The following is a 14,125-nucleotide window of genomic DNA, read 5'->3' as shown; positions in this document are numbered from 1 at the left end:
CTGCTCAAATATACAGGTCACAAACTATGTTTTATTAAAGTTATTAATAAAATTAGTATTAAAATAATATTTAAAAATTAACTATATCAATATTAATATTAATTTTATTTATAATTTTATTAAGATAGTATATATAAACTTCATTAATAGTACATAAGGCTTATAAATATTTTTGTATATTAAAAATATTGGGAAAATGTATATTGGTTCAAATATTCTTGGTTTTTAGATCACTGAAATGTATAAATTTATGATTTTTGCATGTTTTTGTATGGATGAACCCAAAACATATCCAACCTCGAAAATAATTTTTTTGTTGGATCCACGAACCCAAACCAAGATCCGAGCCAGAACTGGCAACTTATAGGTTTGGAGCTTGGTTAACAGCCAAAAAGATGAAAATGGTATCTGCCATGAAGGTCCCTATGGCCTCGAAGGCTTTATCTGGCCTTTTGGGTGAGGGCTTTGCCCTTTGATCCTGACCTTCTTGGGGCTGCCACACCCAGACCACTATTCTGGTTTTAAAAAGCAAACAATAAAAATTGTTTTGTGCTGTGCTCGATGCAAAAGCAGCATTTTTAATTTCCCAATAAAATCCCATGCATTTGAATTTTTTTGATTCCCGAGTCAATTCTGATCATGAGTAATGCTACTATAACTGCAACAGTATCAAGGACCTATCTATGGGATGAGTATGGGCTGCACTTTAGAGCTACTGATGCTGGGCCGAGTGATAAAAGCTCCTCTCTCCAAGTTCATGACTCCATGTTGTGATTTTTATTTTTGATGCCATAGATATTGTAATCCATCAGTTTTGTACACCAAAAACTCATAGGATATTAAATATTTAAAAATCTTGTTTCCTCTAGCACAAATCTGTTTTTGTACTCGTTTGATATATACATGTGTATGTGGTCAAACTAGCTTGTAATTGAATAGTTTTCAACCTTTATATATATTATAAGTTGATTTAAAGAAAAGTGCATAGGAAAACCCTTAATTCCTTAAAGAAATATCTATATCTGATGTATTTTTCAATTTGCCAAGTCAACTGAGTCTTAGGTTGAGTCTAAAATCAGCTTGAGTTGTCTGTGCTTAGTCTGAGTCTGAGTCTGGTTACTATGATGGATGTATCCAGATAATAAGCTTCAAATGCTGCAACCCACTGCAGTCTTGAATTCGAGCCTTAAAATCAGATGTAGGGCACAAAAAGTGCTTTTCAGAATCACCTCATCGCAGCAAGAATCCCTCTCCCTTAATCTACTAAAATCAAAATTTTGAATGAAATGTTATTTCATGTATTTGTCTTGAGGTCTGTTTCCACGGGGATGCATCCCTAGCCATCAAACTCCCATCCCTGTACCCATTGGTGTTTTGTGAATGATAGGACAGAAGGGGATGCCCCCTGGCCATCCCCAAAAATCTATGAACTTGGAAACTTTTCAGAAACAGGCCCTAGCAGTAGGAAATGTTCAAGAGACGTCTGGCCATTCCCCAGGCAGCTGGGGATGTTTGAGATGTCCCTCAACCGCCCTGGGGGTGGTCAGATTTTGCTGATGACAATCCAAACTTTAATAATGTTTAAAAAAAATAGTTGCTTGGTTTAAAAAAAGGTTTTTAAAACAATTTTCCCGAGTTACTTGGTTAATCATGATTTCATCTCCCGTTGAATCAAACTGGCAGATGTCCCTGATGACAATCAAACTTTCATAATGATTTAATAAAATAAACAGTTGCTTGGTTTAAAAAGAAAATTATTAGAATTATTCTTTGAGTTACTTGATTTCATCTCCCCTTGAATCATAACTAAAATAATCTAAATTCTGCCCTTGAAGCTGCTGCTCATTTGCGTTTCTGTTGTGGGTAGTAAATGCCTATATCTCTGCTGTTTGAATATTGAATCTTTCTTTATTCCTTGCTCTTCTGCTTCCATAATCCTGTTCTAGAAGACTGCTGCGGATGATTTGTGAGAAGAAACACAAGTCTAATGCCGAAACACATTAATATTACAGTGTTTTAAATCAACTCAGGCCAGTTCTGTTTGGGCCTGAAAAATAGGTTGGCCCAAAATTTGAATTTAACTTGCTTTTGTTAAAATTTCTTATAGGGTACAACAGACAACACAAGAAGACTGCCCTTACTAATAACAAATGTGACTCAGAACAAAGCTTCGTAGGCATACAAATAGAAATAACTAATAAGTGTTATAGTTGTTGGTATTAAAGCCTCATCAATATACCTGTGTCCATAGGGCAACTCATTATCGGAATTATGTCATATAAGATATTACTATTTTCTCTCTTTATATATATACCCTTATTAGTAACTACAAACTTGACTCAGAACAAAGCTTCGTAGGCATACCAATAGTAATATGTATTATAGCTGTTGCCGTTGGTATTAAAGCTGCATTGATGTACCTCCGTCCATATTGCAACTCATTGTCAGAGTTATGTCATATAAGGTATTATCTCTCCTTATATATATAGCCTTATTAATAACTACAAAATTGACTCAACAAAGTTTCATAGGCATACCAATAGTAATAGTATCACAGCTGTTGGTATTAAAGCTGCATCAATATACCTCTGTGCATAGGGCAACTCATTGTCAGAATTATGTCATCCCCAAAATGCACCCCTTGCTGTCCCACCATCCCTGTAACACCATGCAACAGAGGTTGACGTTGAATTTACTTTTAGGTTTGGTTTGTATTATTGTGTGGGATAGGATAGAGTAAGCTTTAGATTTTATTTTTCTTTCTGAATTTTTCCTGTTTTCTGTTCTGCCATATGCTATTGTATCCTCTATGTAGCATGTTATGGCTTGTATGTGTTCTAGATATGGCTATGCATATTATCCAAATAAGTTTCGGATTTGACAGCGCTTTTCATCCACTTATTTGGTTGTGACAGCCTTTTAGGATATGCATACCAGCTGTATCTATACTTGCAGTATACTAGATACATGGGATGTACACATTATTGGGCTATAGAGGCATATTCAGTAACTTGGATCAGGAGCCATATCTGCAATCTCTTTAGTTGTAACAACTGGGCATAGAAGTTGAGATTCCAGTAAAGAGATTGATTTCAGCATCCCAGACTAAATGGGTCAGGTGAATGGATCCTAGAGGATCTAGGTGGTGTAGATGAAGCAGATTAGCCTTTTAATGAATCAGACCACTTATTAGGCCTCAGGTATGGCTAGCAGTATTAATGGTTCAACCCTTCTTGTGTGATGATGAAGGCCTATCAACATCAAGGGGGAAGGTCAAGTAGTAGCTGTACTGGAATATGAGTCATTGATTTAAATTTTAGAGTATTGAATATTTAAATTTCATTGTAGATTTTTGTGTGTTATGTGATGTCTCCTTCTTAGATTACTATTACTGATAAGTTTGCCTGGCAGAAATTATAAGGAGACAGGTCAGAAACTAGGACATACAATTGGGAATTAGGTTTACGGAACAACTGAATTTAATTATTCATCATAAAAGACTATATTTGTATTAATTAACACAGCGGAAGTCGTACGAAAGTATCCACAAAATACATCGATTACAAATACAAGAAACAGAAATAATATTGAACAATTGCCATTCCAGAATTAGTAAACATCAGTTTATTGTTCATACTCAATTCACTTTAACGCATTGAGAATTGAGTGGGGTAATCACATAGATTCAGTCTCCTAATTATTCTCCCGAACAGATTTATACTTTATCTTATAAATGACCTGCATCTTTCCAAAGGATGATGGATGGTAATGGTGGTTCATCATGTTAGATCCAAACCCAGGAGCGGTCACTTGCCCTCCTGGCCTACTGGTTCATCTTCACACAGCAGGTGGGCTATTTAGGTGGGCAATCGACCCCACTACAGATCCCCCTCCTCTCAAAGAGCAGCCATATAATGATAAGTTATTACATATGATGTTATTGTGTTCTTTGTTCAGACTTTATCATTACCTTATTCATTATACTGGTGCAAGTTGTAAAAGATGCTTATTTTCAGTCTTTTAATCAGAATTATAAGATCTGTTAGAATCACTTAAAGTTCACCGTGATGGAGTATATTTTATACAGTTTGGAAATTGGTTTAAACATCGATAGAAATATCATTCTACAGACGTATTTGTAGGGCTACGATTTTAACGTACCAATAATTTCATGTCCTTTAGAATCTGAGTATGATGGCATACCTGGCAGTCGGTCTCCTGGCTGTAGTCGATTTCCTTTCCATATATTCCTCCGTGATCCCTTGTCCCCCTTTGATGTGTTTGTCTTATAGTATGTGGCGGGTCAAACTGAGGGTCACGTCTCTTTTTAGAAGAGACGTGATTACTTTATAGTTCGCTGCCCTTTTGTTTGTATTTGTTTGGGTCGTGTCTCTCTTCAGACGCATACCCAGTGCATTTATTTAATATTATATTTATTACACATCGTATGCAATATTTACATTAATAATTATAGGTATGTTAAGTATATTAATTTAAATTCAACAATAATTGTTAATGATCAACGCAATACTTATGATTTCATATTAATTAATATTCACTAATTAATCTAACACAATAAGGTTTGAACTGTGTTCTGAGTAGCGACATAAGTATTAAATGAATATCAGAAATTTAAATACATATATGCAAACATATTATGTACAATTAGCATAGGGACATGACAGTCCTCCCCTCCCGAATTTGCTTGCCCTCAAGCAATTTGAGTTGGGGATGATTAAATATTTCCTCTCCTTCCCAAGTAGCATCTTCTTCAGGCAATCCTTACCATTTCACTAGGAATTCCGGAATAGTTTTATTCCTCAGTCTCTTTTCTCTCATATTCAGTATGGTCTCTGGTTCCAGAATCAGTTTACCCTCATCATCTAGAGGTGGCAATTCTGAGCAAGGAACAATATGCTGCCCCAAGACCTTTTTGAGTCGAGATACATGAAAGGTGTTATGGATCCGACTGTTCTCTGGAAGCTCTATCTCATAGGCCACTTCCCCTATTTTCCGCAATACCTTGTAAGGTCCATAAAATCGGGGTTTTAGCTTTTCCGCACCATTAGACTTCAATGATGACTGTCTATAAGGCTGAAGCCTTAAAAAGACCCAGTTTCCTTCCACAAAGGTTCTTTCCTCTCTATGCCGGTCAGCATACATCTTTTGCTGATTCTGCGCGTGATGTAAGTCATCTTTGAGAGAATTCAGAATATCAATATTTCGTTGCATAAAATCTTTAGCACTTGGCACTTTGCTTTCTTGTATGGCTACTCCTCCAAAAGTCATGGCATCATACCCATAGAGAGCCTTAAAGGGACTCATACCAATAGACATGTGGTGAGTTGTATTGTAGCAATACTCTCCCAAGTGTAGCCACTTAATCCAATAGACATGTGGTGAGTTGTATTGTAGCAATACTCTCCCAAGTGTAGCCACTTAATCCAAGCATTCTGCTGGTTCGTAACATAATTTCTCAAATATCCTTCCAACCACTTATTTACTATTTCTGTCTGCCCATTAGTCTGTGGGTGATAGCTGGTGCTGGGAGTAAGGTTTGTGCCTGCTAATCTGAACAATTCCTGCCAAAACTGGCTAAGGAAACGGCTATCCCTGTCACTGACAATGTTCTTTGGTAGTCCATGTAACCGAAACACTTCATTGAAGAAAACTTCTGCCACCTGGTATGCTTTGTACTCAGTGGAAATCGCAAAGAAGTGAGCATATTTAGTGAGGCGATCCACTACAACATAGATACAATCTTTGCCCTGCACCTTAGGTAGGCCTGTGATAAAATCCATAGAAATACTTTCCCATTTTTGATCAGGAATGGGTAGAGGTTGTAATAGTCCTGCCGGATGTGTCTGTTCAATTTTATTTTTCTGACAAGTCATACATTCCTGAACATATTTAAGAACATCTTTTTTGAGTCCTTTCCATGAAAACTTCTCTCTTATTTGTTTGTAAGTTTTATAGTACCCCTGATGTCCAGCCATGGGGTTATCATGATATTCCTTCAGAATGGTATTCTTGAATTTGGAGCTAGGTATAAGAAAAATCCTCTCCTTATATAGAATCAATTCCTCCACTAGCTTGTAATCCTCATTTGGTAAATTCCCTTCCATTATTTCAGTGGCTAAAGGATCCTTGGTATATTCTGTTGTGATTTGAGTCTTCCAATCTCCCTCAATACAAGTGAGAGTGTTTACATAACACCATCGGGACGAGGCATCTGCTACCACATTATTTGTTCCTTTCACATATTCTATATCAAAATCATATGCCTGAATCTTGCTTACCCACTTCTGTTGGCGTTCATTAAGGTCCTTCTGATTCATAAAAAATCTAAGACTATTGTGATCTGTCTTTACATTAAATTTGCCACCCACTAAGTATTGTCTGAATTTTGCAAATGCATGCATAATAGCCAACATTTCCTTATCGTAGATGGAGTAATGTTTTTCTCCCTCTGTAGGGTGCTTGTCTCGCATGAGTACGGCCCCTATTCCATCACCTGAAGCATCACATTGTAGTTCAAAGGGTCGTGTAAAATCGGGAATGGCAAGGACTGGACATGAACTCATTGCCTCCTTTAGTTTTTCGAAGGCTTGTTGTGCTATATCATTCCACATGAAAGCTCCCTTCTTAGTCAAATCTGTGAGGGGGGCTTCTATTTTTGAAAACCCCTGGACAAACCGCCTATAATAACTGCACAATCCTACAAAGCCCCTTAACTGGGTCAAGGTCTTTGGTTTTGGCCATTCTCTTATGGCTTTGATTTTCTCAACATCCACACTGACTCCCTGAGACTTGATTTTGTGTCCAAGGTAAAGAATCTCTTCCAAGCCAAATTCACGCTTAGAAGCCTTAGCAAACAAAGATTCTGATTTGAGGACACTTAGTATGTCATCAATGTGTTGGAGATGTTCCTCCCATGTTTTGCTGTAGATTAGGAGGTCATCAAAGAATACAAGTAAACAAGTTCGGAGGTGTTTGCGGAAAATATGGTTCATACATGATTGGAATGTGGCCGGTGCATTGGTAAGGCCAAACGGTAAAACTAGAAATTCAAAATGGCCGTAATGACATCTGAAACCTGTTTTGGGAACATCTTCTTTCCTCATTCTGATTTGATGATACCCTGACCTCAGGTCAATTTTTGAGAAATATTTGGCCCCATGAAGTTCATCCAATAGTTCATTGATTCTTGGGATTGGGTATCTATTTTTTATAGTCTTTTTGTTTAGTGCTCGGTAGTCAACACACATTCTCATTGTTCCATCCTTCTTTTTCACTAGGACCACCGATGACGCGAATGGACTCGAGCTGGGCCGAATGTGTCCCATCTCCATCAATTCTTTGATGGTCTTCTCAATTTCCTCCTTGAATTTATGGGGGTGTCTATAGGGGGTAGTAATAACCGGGTTTGCCCCTTCCTCCAACTCAATCGTATGCTCAAACCCTCGGCTGGGAGGTAGGCCTGGTGGAATATCTTCAAACACTCTTTTGTGTTTCCTTAGGATGGGTTGAATGTCAATGTGGATGGTCTTATCATTGGGAACTGAATGGTCCAAGACCATACATCTAGCAATCCATTCTCCTTGACCATGCTTGAGAATTTTACTCATTTTCTTACAATTAACCAACTTAGCTGCTCCGTTAGGTATTCCCTTGAGTGTAACCTCCTTACCCTTGTGCTTAAAACAAACTTCCATATTCGGAAGATCCATAGCAAATCTGCCTAGAGAATGAATCCACGGCGTACCTAAAATGACATCATTATCAAGTGTTACCACATAGAAATTTCCTTTGATTGTATGGTCCCCCACTTTGATCTCTAATTGTGGAATATGGGTGTTGCAAGGGGCTATGGACCCATTTGCTAATGCCACATTGAATCCCTCAAATCCTTGAGTTTTTAGTTTTCTTCTGTTTGTTAGCTCCTTGCTGATCTGTGGGATGCCCCACTATCAACCAAAGCAATTACCCTTTGTCCCTTAAGCGTGCCTTTCAGTCTAAGGGGTTTATGCTTAGAATCCTGAGAGATGGTAGCAAGGGTGACCCGTTCAACACTATCATATCTTGCCTTCTTAGTTGGGCTTTCTTCTACTTCCTCGTTCAATTCTCTTTCCAAACAATTTAGTTGCATGTTTTTGCATTGATGTTTTCTTTCCCATGGTTCCTTACATTTGAAACATAATCGTTTACTTCTAAGCTCCTCCTGTTGTTTTTGATATTCATTACACACGTGACCCCTCTCCCAGGGTGCTTTACAATACTGGCACGGATTTGTATGGTGGTACTCTTTCTTATATTTGTCCCCCTTATGTGGATATTTTGGTTGAGTATTTGATGGAAAGGTTTTTGATTTCTCCTTTGATGAGGGGGTGTCAAATTTCCTTGCCTTTAAAATAGCTTCTTCTAGGTTGTCGGGCTCCATGGCACTCACCACACTACGGATTGAGTCTTTTAGTCCATCCACAAAGAGGTAAGTAAGTCTCTCTTGTGAAACTTCAGGTACCATCACTGCTAATATTTGATACTCGGTGGCATACTCTTCCACTGTCCCCTCATGTTTTAGGTGAGCCAGTTCTTTAAAATAGGACTGTGGGTGCTTTTGATCAAACCTTTTGATAATTTTCTTAGTAAACTCTTCATAGGAGGTGATATTTTGGTGGCCTAAGGTTATGAGACCATGGTGCCACCAATCATGGGCGGCCCCCGCAAGATTTAGGACTGCAAATTTGATTGCATTCTCTTCCGTCATTGGGCTGAGGGACAGGTAAGTGTCGAGTTTTTGAACCCATGACCTGGCTGAAATTTTTCCCGAGCCATCAAAGTTGGGAATGGTAATTTTGCTTATCCTCTCCCTAAGGTCCTTGTCACTGAATCTTTTTCTTTTTACTTGGGGAATGGATTTTAGCTTAGCTTCATGATAATCCCTGAAAGATACATTTGCTTTGAGTTCAGGATCTAAATTTGAATAGGCTCTTAGTACCTCATCCACATCAACCAAGGGTGAATTAGCTTCTTCTTCCCCCGGTTCAATACTGGGTAAAAAATTGGGTTTGGTGGGCCTGGGGTTAGCACTGTTATTACTTTGATTATTTTCAGAATGATGGGAGTTGGTGTCCCTTCCATTATTTTGAGTAAATCTTGCGTTGTTATTATTATTGTTGCTTAGGTTTTGGAGTGTTTGTAAGATCAATTGATTGGTTTTCTCACTCTGCTCCATGAATGTTCGGAACTCACTACTTGATCACCCATCTTATTACCCCGTCTATGCATTTAATAATTCCTACAGGATGGCAGGAAAGTAAGCTTTGATACCACTTGTGATGTCCCCTTCTTAGATTACTATTACTGATAAGTTTGCCTGGCAGAAATTATAAGGAGACAGGTCAGAAACTAGGACATACAATTGGGAATTAGGTTTACGGAACAACTGGATTTAATTATTCATCATAAAAGACTATATTTGTATTAATTAACACAGCGGAAGTCGTACGAAAGTATCCACAAAATACATCGATTACAAATACAAGAAACAGAAATAATATTGAACAATTGCCATTCCAGAATTAGTAAACATCAGTTTATTGTTCATACTCAATTCACTTTAACGCATTGAGAATTGAGTGGGGTAATCACATAGATTCAGTCTCCTAATTATTCTCCCAAACAGATTTATACTTTATCTTATAAATGACCTGCATCTTTCCAAAGGACGATGGATGGTAATGGTGGTTCATCATGCCAGACCCAAACCCAGGAGCGGTCACTTGCCCTCCTGGCCTACTGGTTCATCTTCACACAGCATGTGGGCTATTTAGGTGGGCAATCGACCCCACTACAGATCCCCCTCCTCTCAAAGAGCAGCCATATAATGATAAGTTATTACATATGATGTTATTGTGTTCTTTGTTCAGACTTTATCATTACCTTATTTATTATACTGGTGCAAGTTGTAAAAGATGCTTATTTTCAGTCTTTTAATCAGAATTATAAGATCTGTTAGAATCGCTTAAAGTTCACCGTGATGGAGTATATTTTATACAGTTTGGAAATTGGTTTAAACATCGACAGAAATATCATTCTACAGACGTATTTGTAGGGCTACTATTTTAACGTACCAATAATTTCATATCCTTTAGAATCTGAGTATGATGGCATACCTGGCAGTCGGTCTCCTGGCTGTAGTCGATTTCCTTTCCATATATTCCTCCGTGATCCCTTGTCCCCCTTTGATGTGTTTGTCTTATAGTATGTGGCGGGTCAAACTGAGGGTCACGTCTCTTTTTAGAAGAGACGTGATTACTTTATAGTTCGCTGCCCTTCTGTTTGTATTTGTTTGGGTTGTGTCTCTCTTCAGACGCATACCCAGTGCATTTATTTAATATTATATTTATTACACATCGTATGCAATATTTACATTAATAATTATAGGTATGTTAAGTATATTAATTTAAATTCAACAATAATTGTTAATGTTCAACGCAATACTTATGATTTCATATTAATTAATATTCACTAATTAATCTAACACAATAAGGTTTGAACTGTTTTCTGAGTAGCGACATAAGTATTAAATGAATATCAGAAATTTAAATACATATATGCAAACATATTATGTACAATTAGCATGGGGACATGACATGTTATATCTTCATTTTTCTTTTGAAGCAGCATAAGAATTCTATTTTGATTTTTATTGTGTTGGAGTTGTTGTATGGTCTGAGTTATTTGATGATGTTGATGGAAATGCCAAGAGAAGTGCTGCATGATGAAACGAAAGAGTCAGTCAGAGCTGGTCTCTTTGTTTAAGAGCTTTAAATTTGATGTATTTTGTCCTTAATTTTTCCTCCCAAGAAATTGTTCTGTGCACAGAATAACAGCATGGAAACAAAGTTGCAGATATGTAGGTCTTTGCTAGGCCTGCATATCTGGGCTGCTGCTTCTATATCTGAATGAATAAATATGTCAATTTTTCAATCAAAGCTGGTAATTAAACATGGGTTTGTTGTATATTAAACACAGCAGAGTTAGAACAGATGATTGTAACCTAAAGATAAATTGATAGTGGAAATGAGAGCTAAATCCATCGTAATTTTTGGTGGTTGATGCTGACTCATTTGTGCAAATTCAGATTCACAGATAATGTACAAAGTTGATAACTAAACATAGGTCTGTTGTTTGGCAATCACATCAGAGTTAGAGCAGAATAATTGTAACCTAAAGATAAATTGGTATTGTAAAAGAGGGTTAAATCCATCATAATGGTTGTTGGTTGATGCTGACTCACTTGTACAAATGCAGATCACACGTTTCCCCACTCATTTTTACCATGTCTAGTTATTTTACAGTTGGATTCATATATTTTGAGGTGCTGCTAAAGAAGGATATGTTTTCCTTATGTTTTAATTTGTGCTTGACATAAAATATGAATGGATATATGCTTGACATAAATCTCTAGGCATTTTTGATAAGGATGGAAAATGCTGTATTTCTTATTTATTATTTTGTATATAAAAGAATGTCAAGTTTCCCCTATTTTGAAATGCTTCATGACTAAGGTTGAATTTTGTTGGTGAAATAAGTGCTAGCAGTGATTCTAACAGTTTCAATTTTCTTTTTGCTAGATACTTAATTGCATCTCACACAACTGATTACAAAAATCCCTGGCTTTTCTTGAACACGGTGGCTGTGTTTGTCCTGGTTATTGCAAAGTTTCCAAATATGCACAAAGTTCGCATTCTAGGGATCAATTCAGACTACCCCATCTGAATGGTACTTTTATTCAAGCCTTTTTGTCTTTATTTTTAACTAAATGATAGCTTTCAACTCAAGAATAGATTTGTCAAGGCATCTGGTGGATAAGGGTGTATTTATGCTTTTATGCTTTTGTTTCAGCATGCCTGCGGGTGAGATCATGTCTGGACCAACAGATTTTTATAGTATTAAGCTTTCAGAGTTTGTGTCTGTATAGTTCTCATAAGTCATGGTTCTCAGACGTTTGAATTTTCTTCTGTACCATAAAAATTGGACTTTGAGGGAATTTTTTCTGCATAATGCAGAAGCTTTTTTTACGTGTAAATGAAATCTGGCAATGCAAGCCTTTTATATGAAACAGTTGGTTGCCTATGTCAGGATTTTAGGATGGAGGCAGTAATTTCATTTTACTGTAGAATTCTCCACGGTGTTTCTGAAAACAGGTAACTCTTTAGCAAAATCTGTGGTTGAATCATGTAAATATGTGGTTAGTATATGGCTATCACATGTTACAGTTCATTATTTTGAAACCTTGAATGTGGACAAATGCCAGATGGAGACTTGGGGTAATAAATTCTTGATATTAAGTCAAATTTTGTATGCTAGGCAAGGAGAAGAAGCATGAATATATTACAGAAATTCACATTGTCAGAATTGATGTGCAACTGTTGATGGAGAGGTCTTAATTCTGTTACTTGTTGAGATTAATTTCCAGCCTATTCAGTCTTACAACTAATATAGTTTGTGCTCTAACAAGATGTGTATATAGTATATAATATGAAGTACAAGCCTATTATTACACTCTGTTCTTTAATCTCTTTTCCTTCTTAATTAGATCATGCTATATGCTCATGTCTAGTATTGAATTTTTCAAAGATTGGCACTTTGCTCTTAATTTATTCTATTTGCATGTATTTCTGTTCCAAGAAGTCAGAATTGGTTCGAATTTCTCACTATTTGTGAATCTCTCTGATGGTCAAACCATACTTAACAGTGGTGATAGTCCAAAGCACAGCCAATGGGCAAAATGGGTATGTTCTAAAGCTCAGATTTTGGAAAATCAAGAACTATAGCTCTATCAGTTCTATCAATGAATAAATATGAATATGACCATCACGGAACCTCAGGCATGTGAGTTAAGCGGCAGGCTTATTTTGCAGGTTTTTAAAACTCTGGCAATGGCCATTTGCAAAGATGATCTTTGTCATATGATGACATTTTCTGACGGTGGTGCGGTTGTCTTATTTTCATCACAGGATAACTTTTCCACTGCATCTTCTACTGAACTTGGCTTTGTTCTAGTGATTTCTGTCCAAATACATTTCTATCCAATCAGGAGCATGTAAAACTTGACATTTAAAGGGTTGGTGTCAACTACACTGCCATGGACAGTAATAATTGATTTTCATTTCTTATGTTGGTAGGTATGAAAAAAATACAAACAGATCAGTTCTAAAGGGTAAACAGATAAAACAGCATGTTGGAAACCAATTTCATTGTTTGCATTTGCCTTCTCTCTGATAACTCCTCTTCTTGATATTGGAGGGCTTACTGAATTTTTTGTCAAGTTGTGTGTTATTAAATGGCTTCAATAATTAATTTTTAAAATATATCTGTTGTTCATGAAGACACGGAAAATATTAAGGATGAAAACATGAAGGATTCAAGTGCAACACGTGGAACCCTTTACCTTGTTTTTTGTTGCTCTTTCGATTGAGCTGACATAGAGTGGACCCAATGCCCCGCTTGATGTGTTCTTTTGAATGATGGACTAATGGTGGAATGTGGTTACTTAGTAGACCAGCAGCATGATAGTAGGGGTGAATGATGAGAGATCAAATGGATAGATATAAAAATAGAAGATGTTCAAATGGGATGAAAGGCCTCTAATTTATAGATTTTCCAAGAGAGAAATGGAAGGCCAAAATGCATTGTTGATGGAAGGCTAGGATTTGAGGAAGATGGAGCCAGAGGCATGGATTGAAGTTGTAATTATATGACAAATGTCACATGAGGTGTAAGAGCTAGGCATGCTCACATATATGTGAGCAAGATGGCATGTGTGGAAGATATTTTCACACATGTGAGCAAATGATTGATAAGTCAAGTCCATGGGTGAAATGGAGGCTTAGCATGCCTCCAAGATAGCATGCTTACACGTGCGAGCAAGGTGTGGTAAGGTTGGCAAGCTGACACGTGGGAGCATAGGAGGGTTGAGGTGGAAGTCAAAGGTGCTTCCAAGAGTGCATTCTCACCCATGTGAGTAGGGAGTGAGATAAGGTGGCATGCTCACACTTGTGGGAGCATAGGAGGAGAGGGGACACATGGGAGATGATGGCAAGTTTAGATTTTAATC

The 14,125-nt window shown here is 37.1% G+C and overlaps 1 protein-coding gene across 13 annotated transcripts in view; it reads left to right on the top strand.

Annotated features, from left to right (window-relative positions):
* Positions 1-13,325, top strand: part of LOC131071141 (uncharacterized) — a 74,768-nt gene extending 61,443 nt beyond the window's left edge. The window contains exons 3-6 of one of the 13 annotated variants that reach the window (XR_009112476.2): positions 11,640-11,787; positions 12,148-12,212; positions 12,764-12,800; positions 13,026-13,325. Coding sequence is in view for 4 of the 13 variants with exons in the window: in XM_058006850.2 (XP_057862833.2) it covers positions 11,640-11,784 (145 nt within the window). In the remaining 9 variants the exon portion in view is untranslated. Of the gene's footprint in view, positions 1-11,639; positions 11,788-11,910; positions 12,424-12,696; positions 12,901-12,929 lie in introns of those variants that run through there. The other 12 variants (XR_009112474.2, XR_009112475.2, XR_009112473.2 and 9 more) reach the window with 12 other exon arrangements.
* The last annotated feature ends 800 nt before the right edge of the window (positions 13,326-14,125 follow it).

This window comes from Cryptomeria japonica, chromosome 8, assembly GCF_030272615.1.
Source record: "Cryptomeria japonica chromosome 8, Sugi_1.0, whole genome shotgun sequence".
In the NCBI taxonomy this organism is placed as follows: Eukaryota; Viridiplantae; Streptophyta; class Pinopsida; order Cupressales; family Cupressaceae; genus Cryptomeria; species Cryptomeria japonica.
The sequence above is the reverse complement of the archived record's forward strand: the minus strand, read 5'-3'. Positions and strand labels throughout refer to the sequence as shown.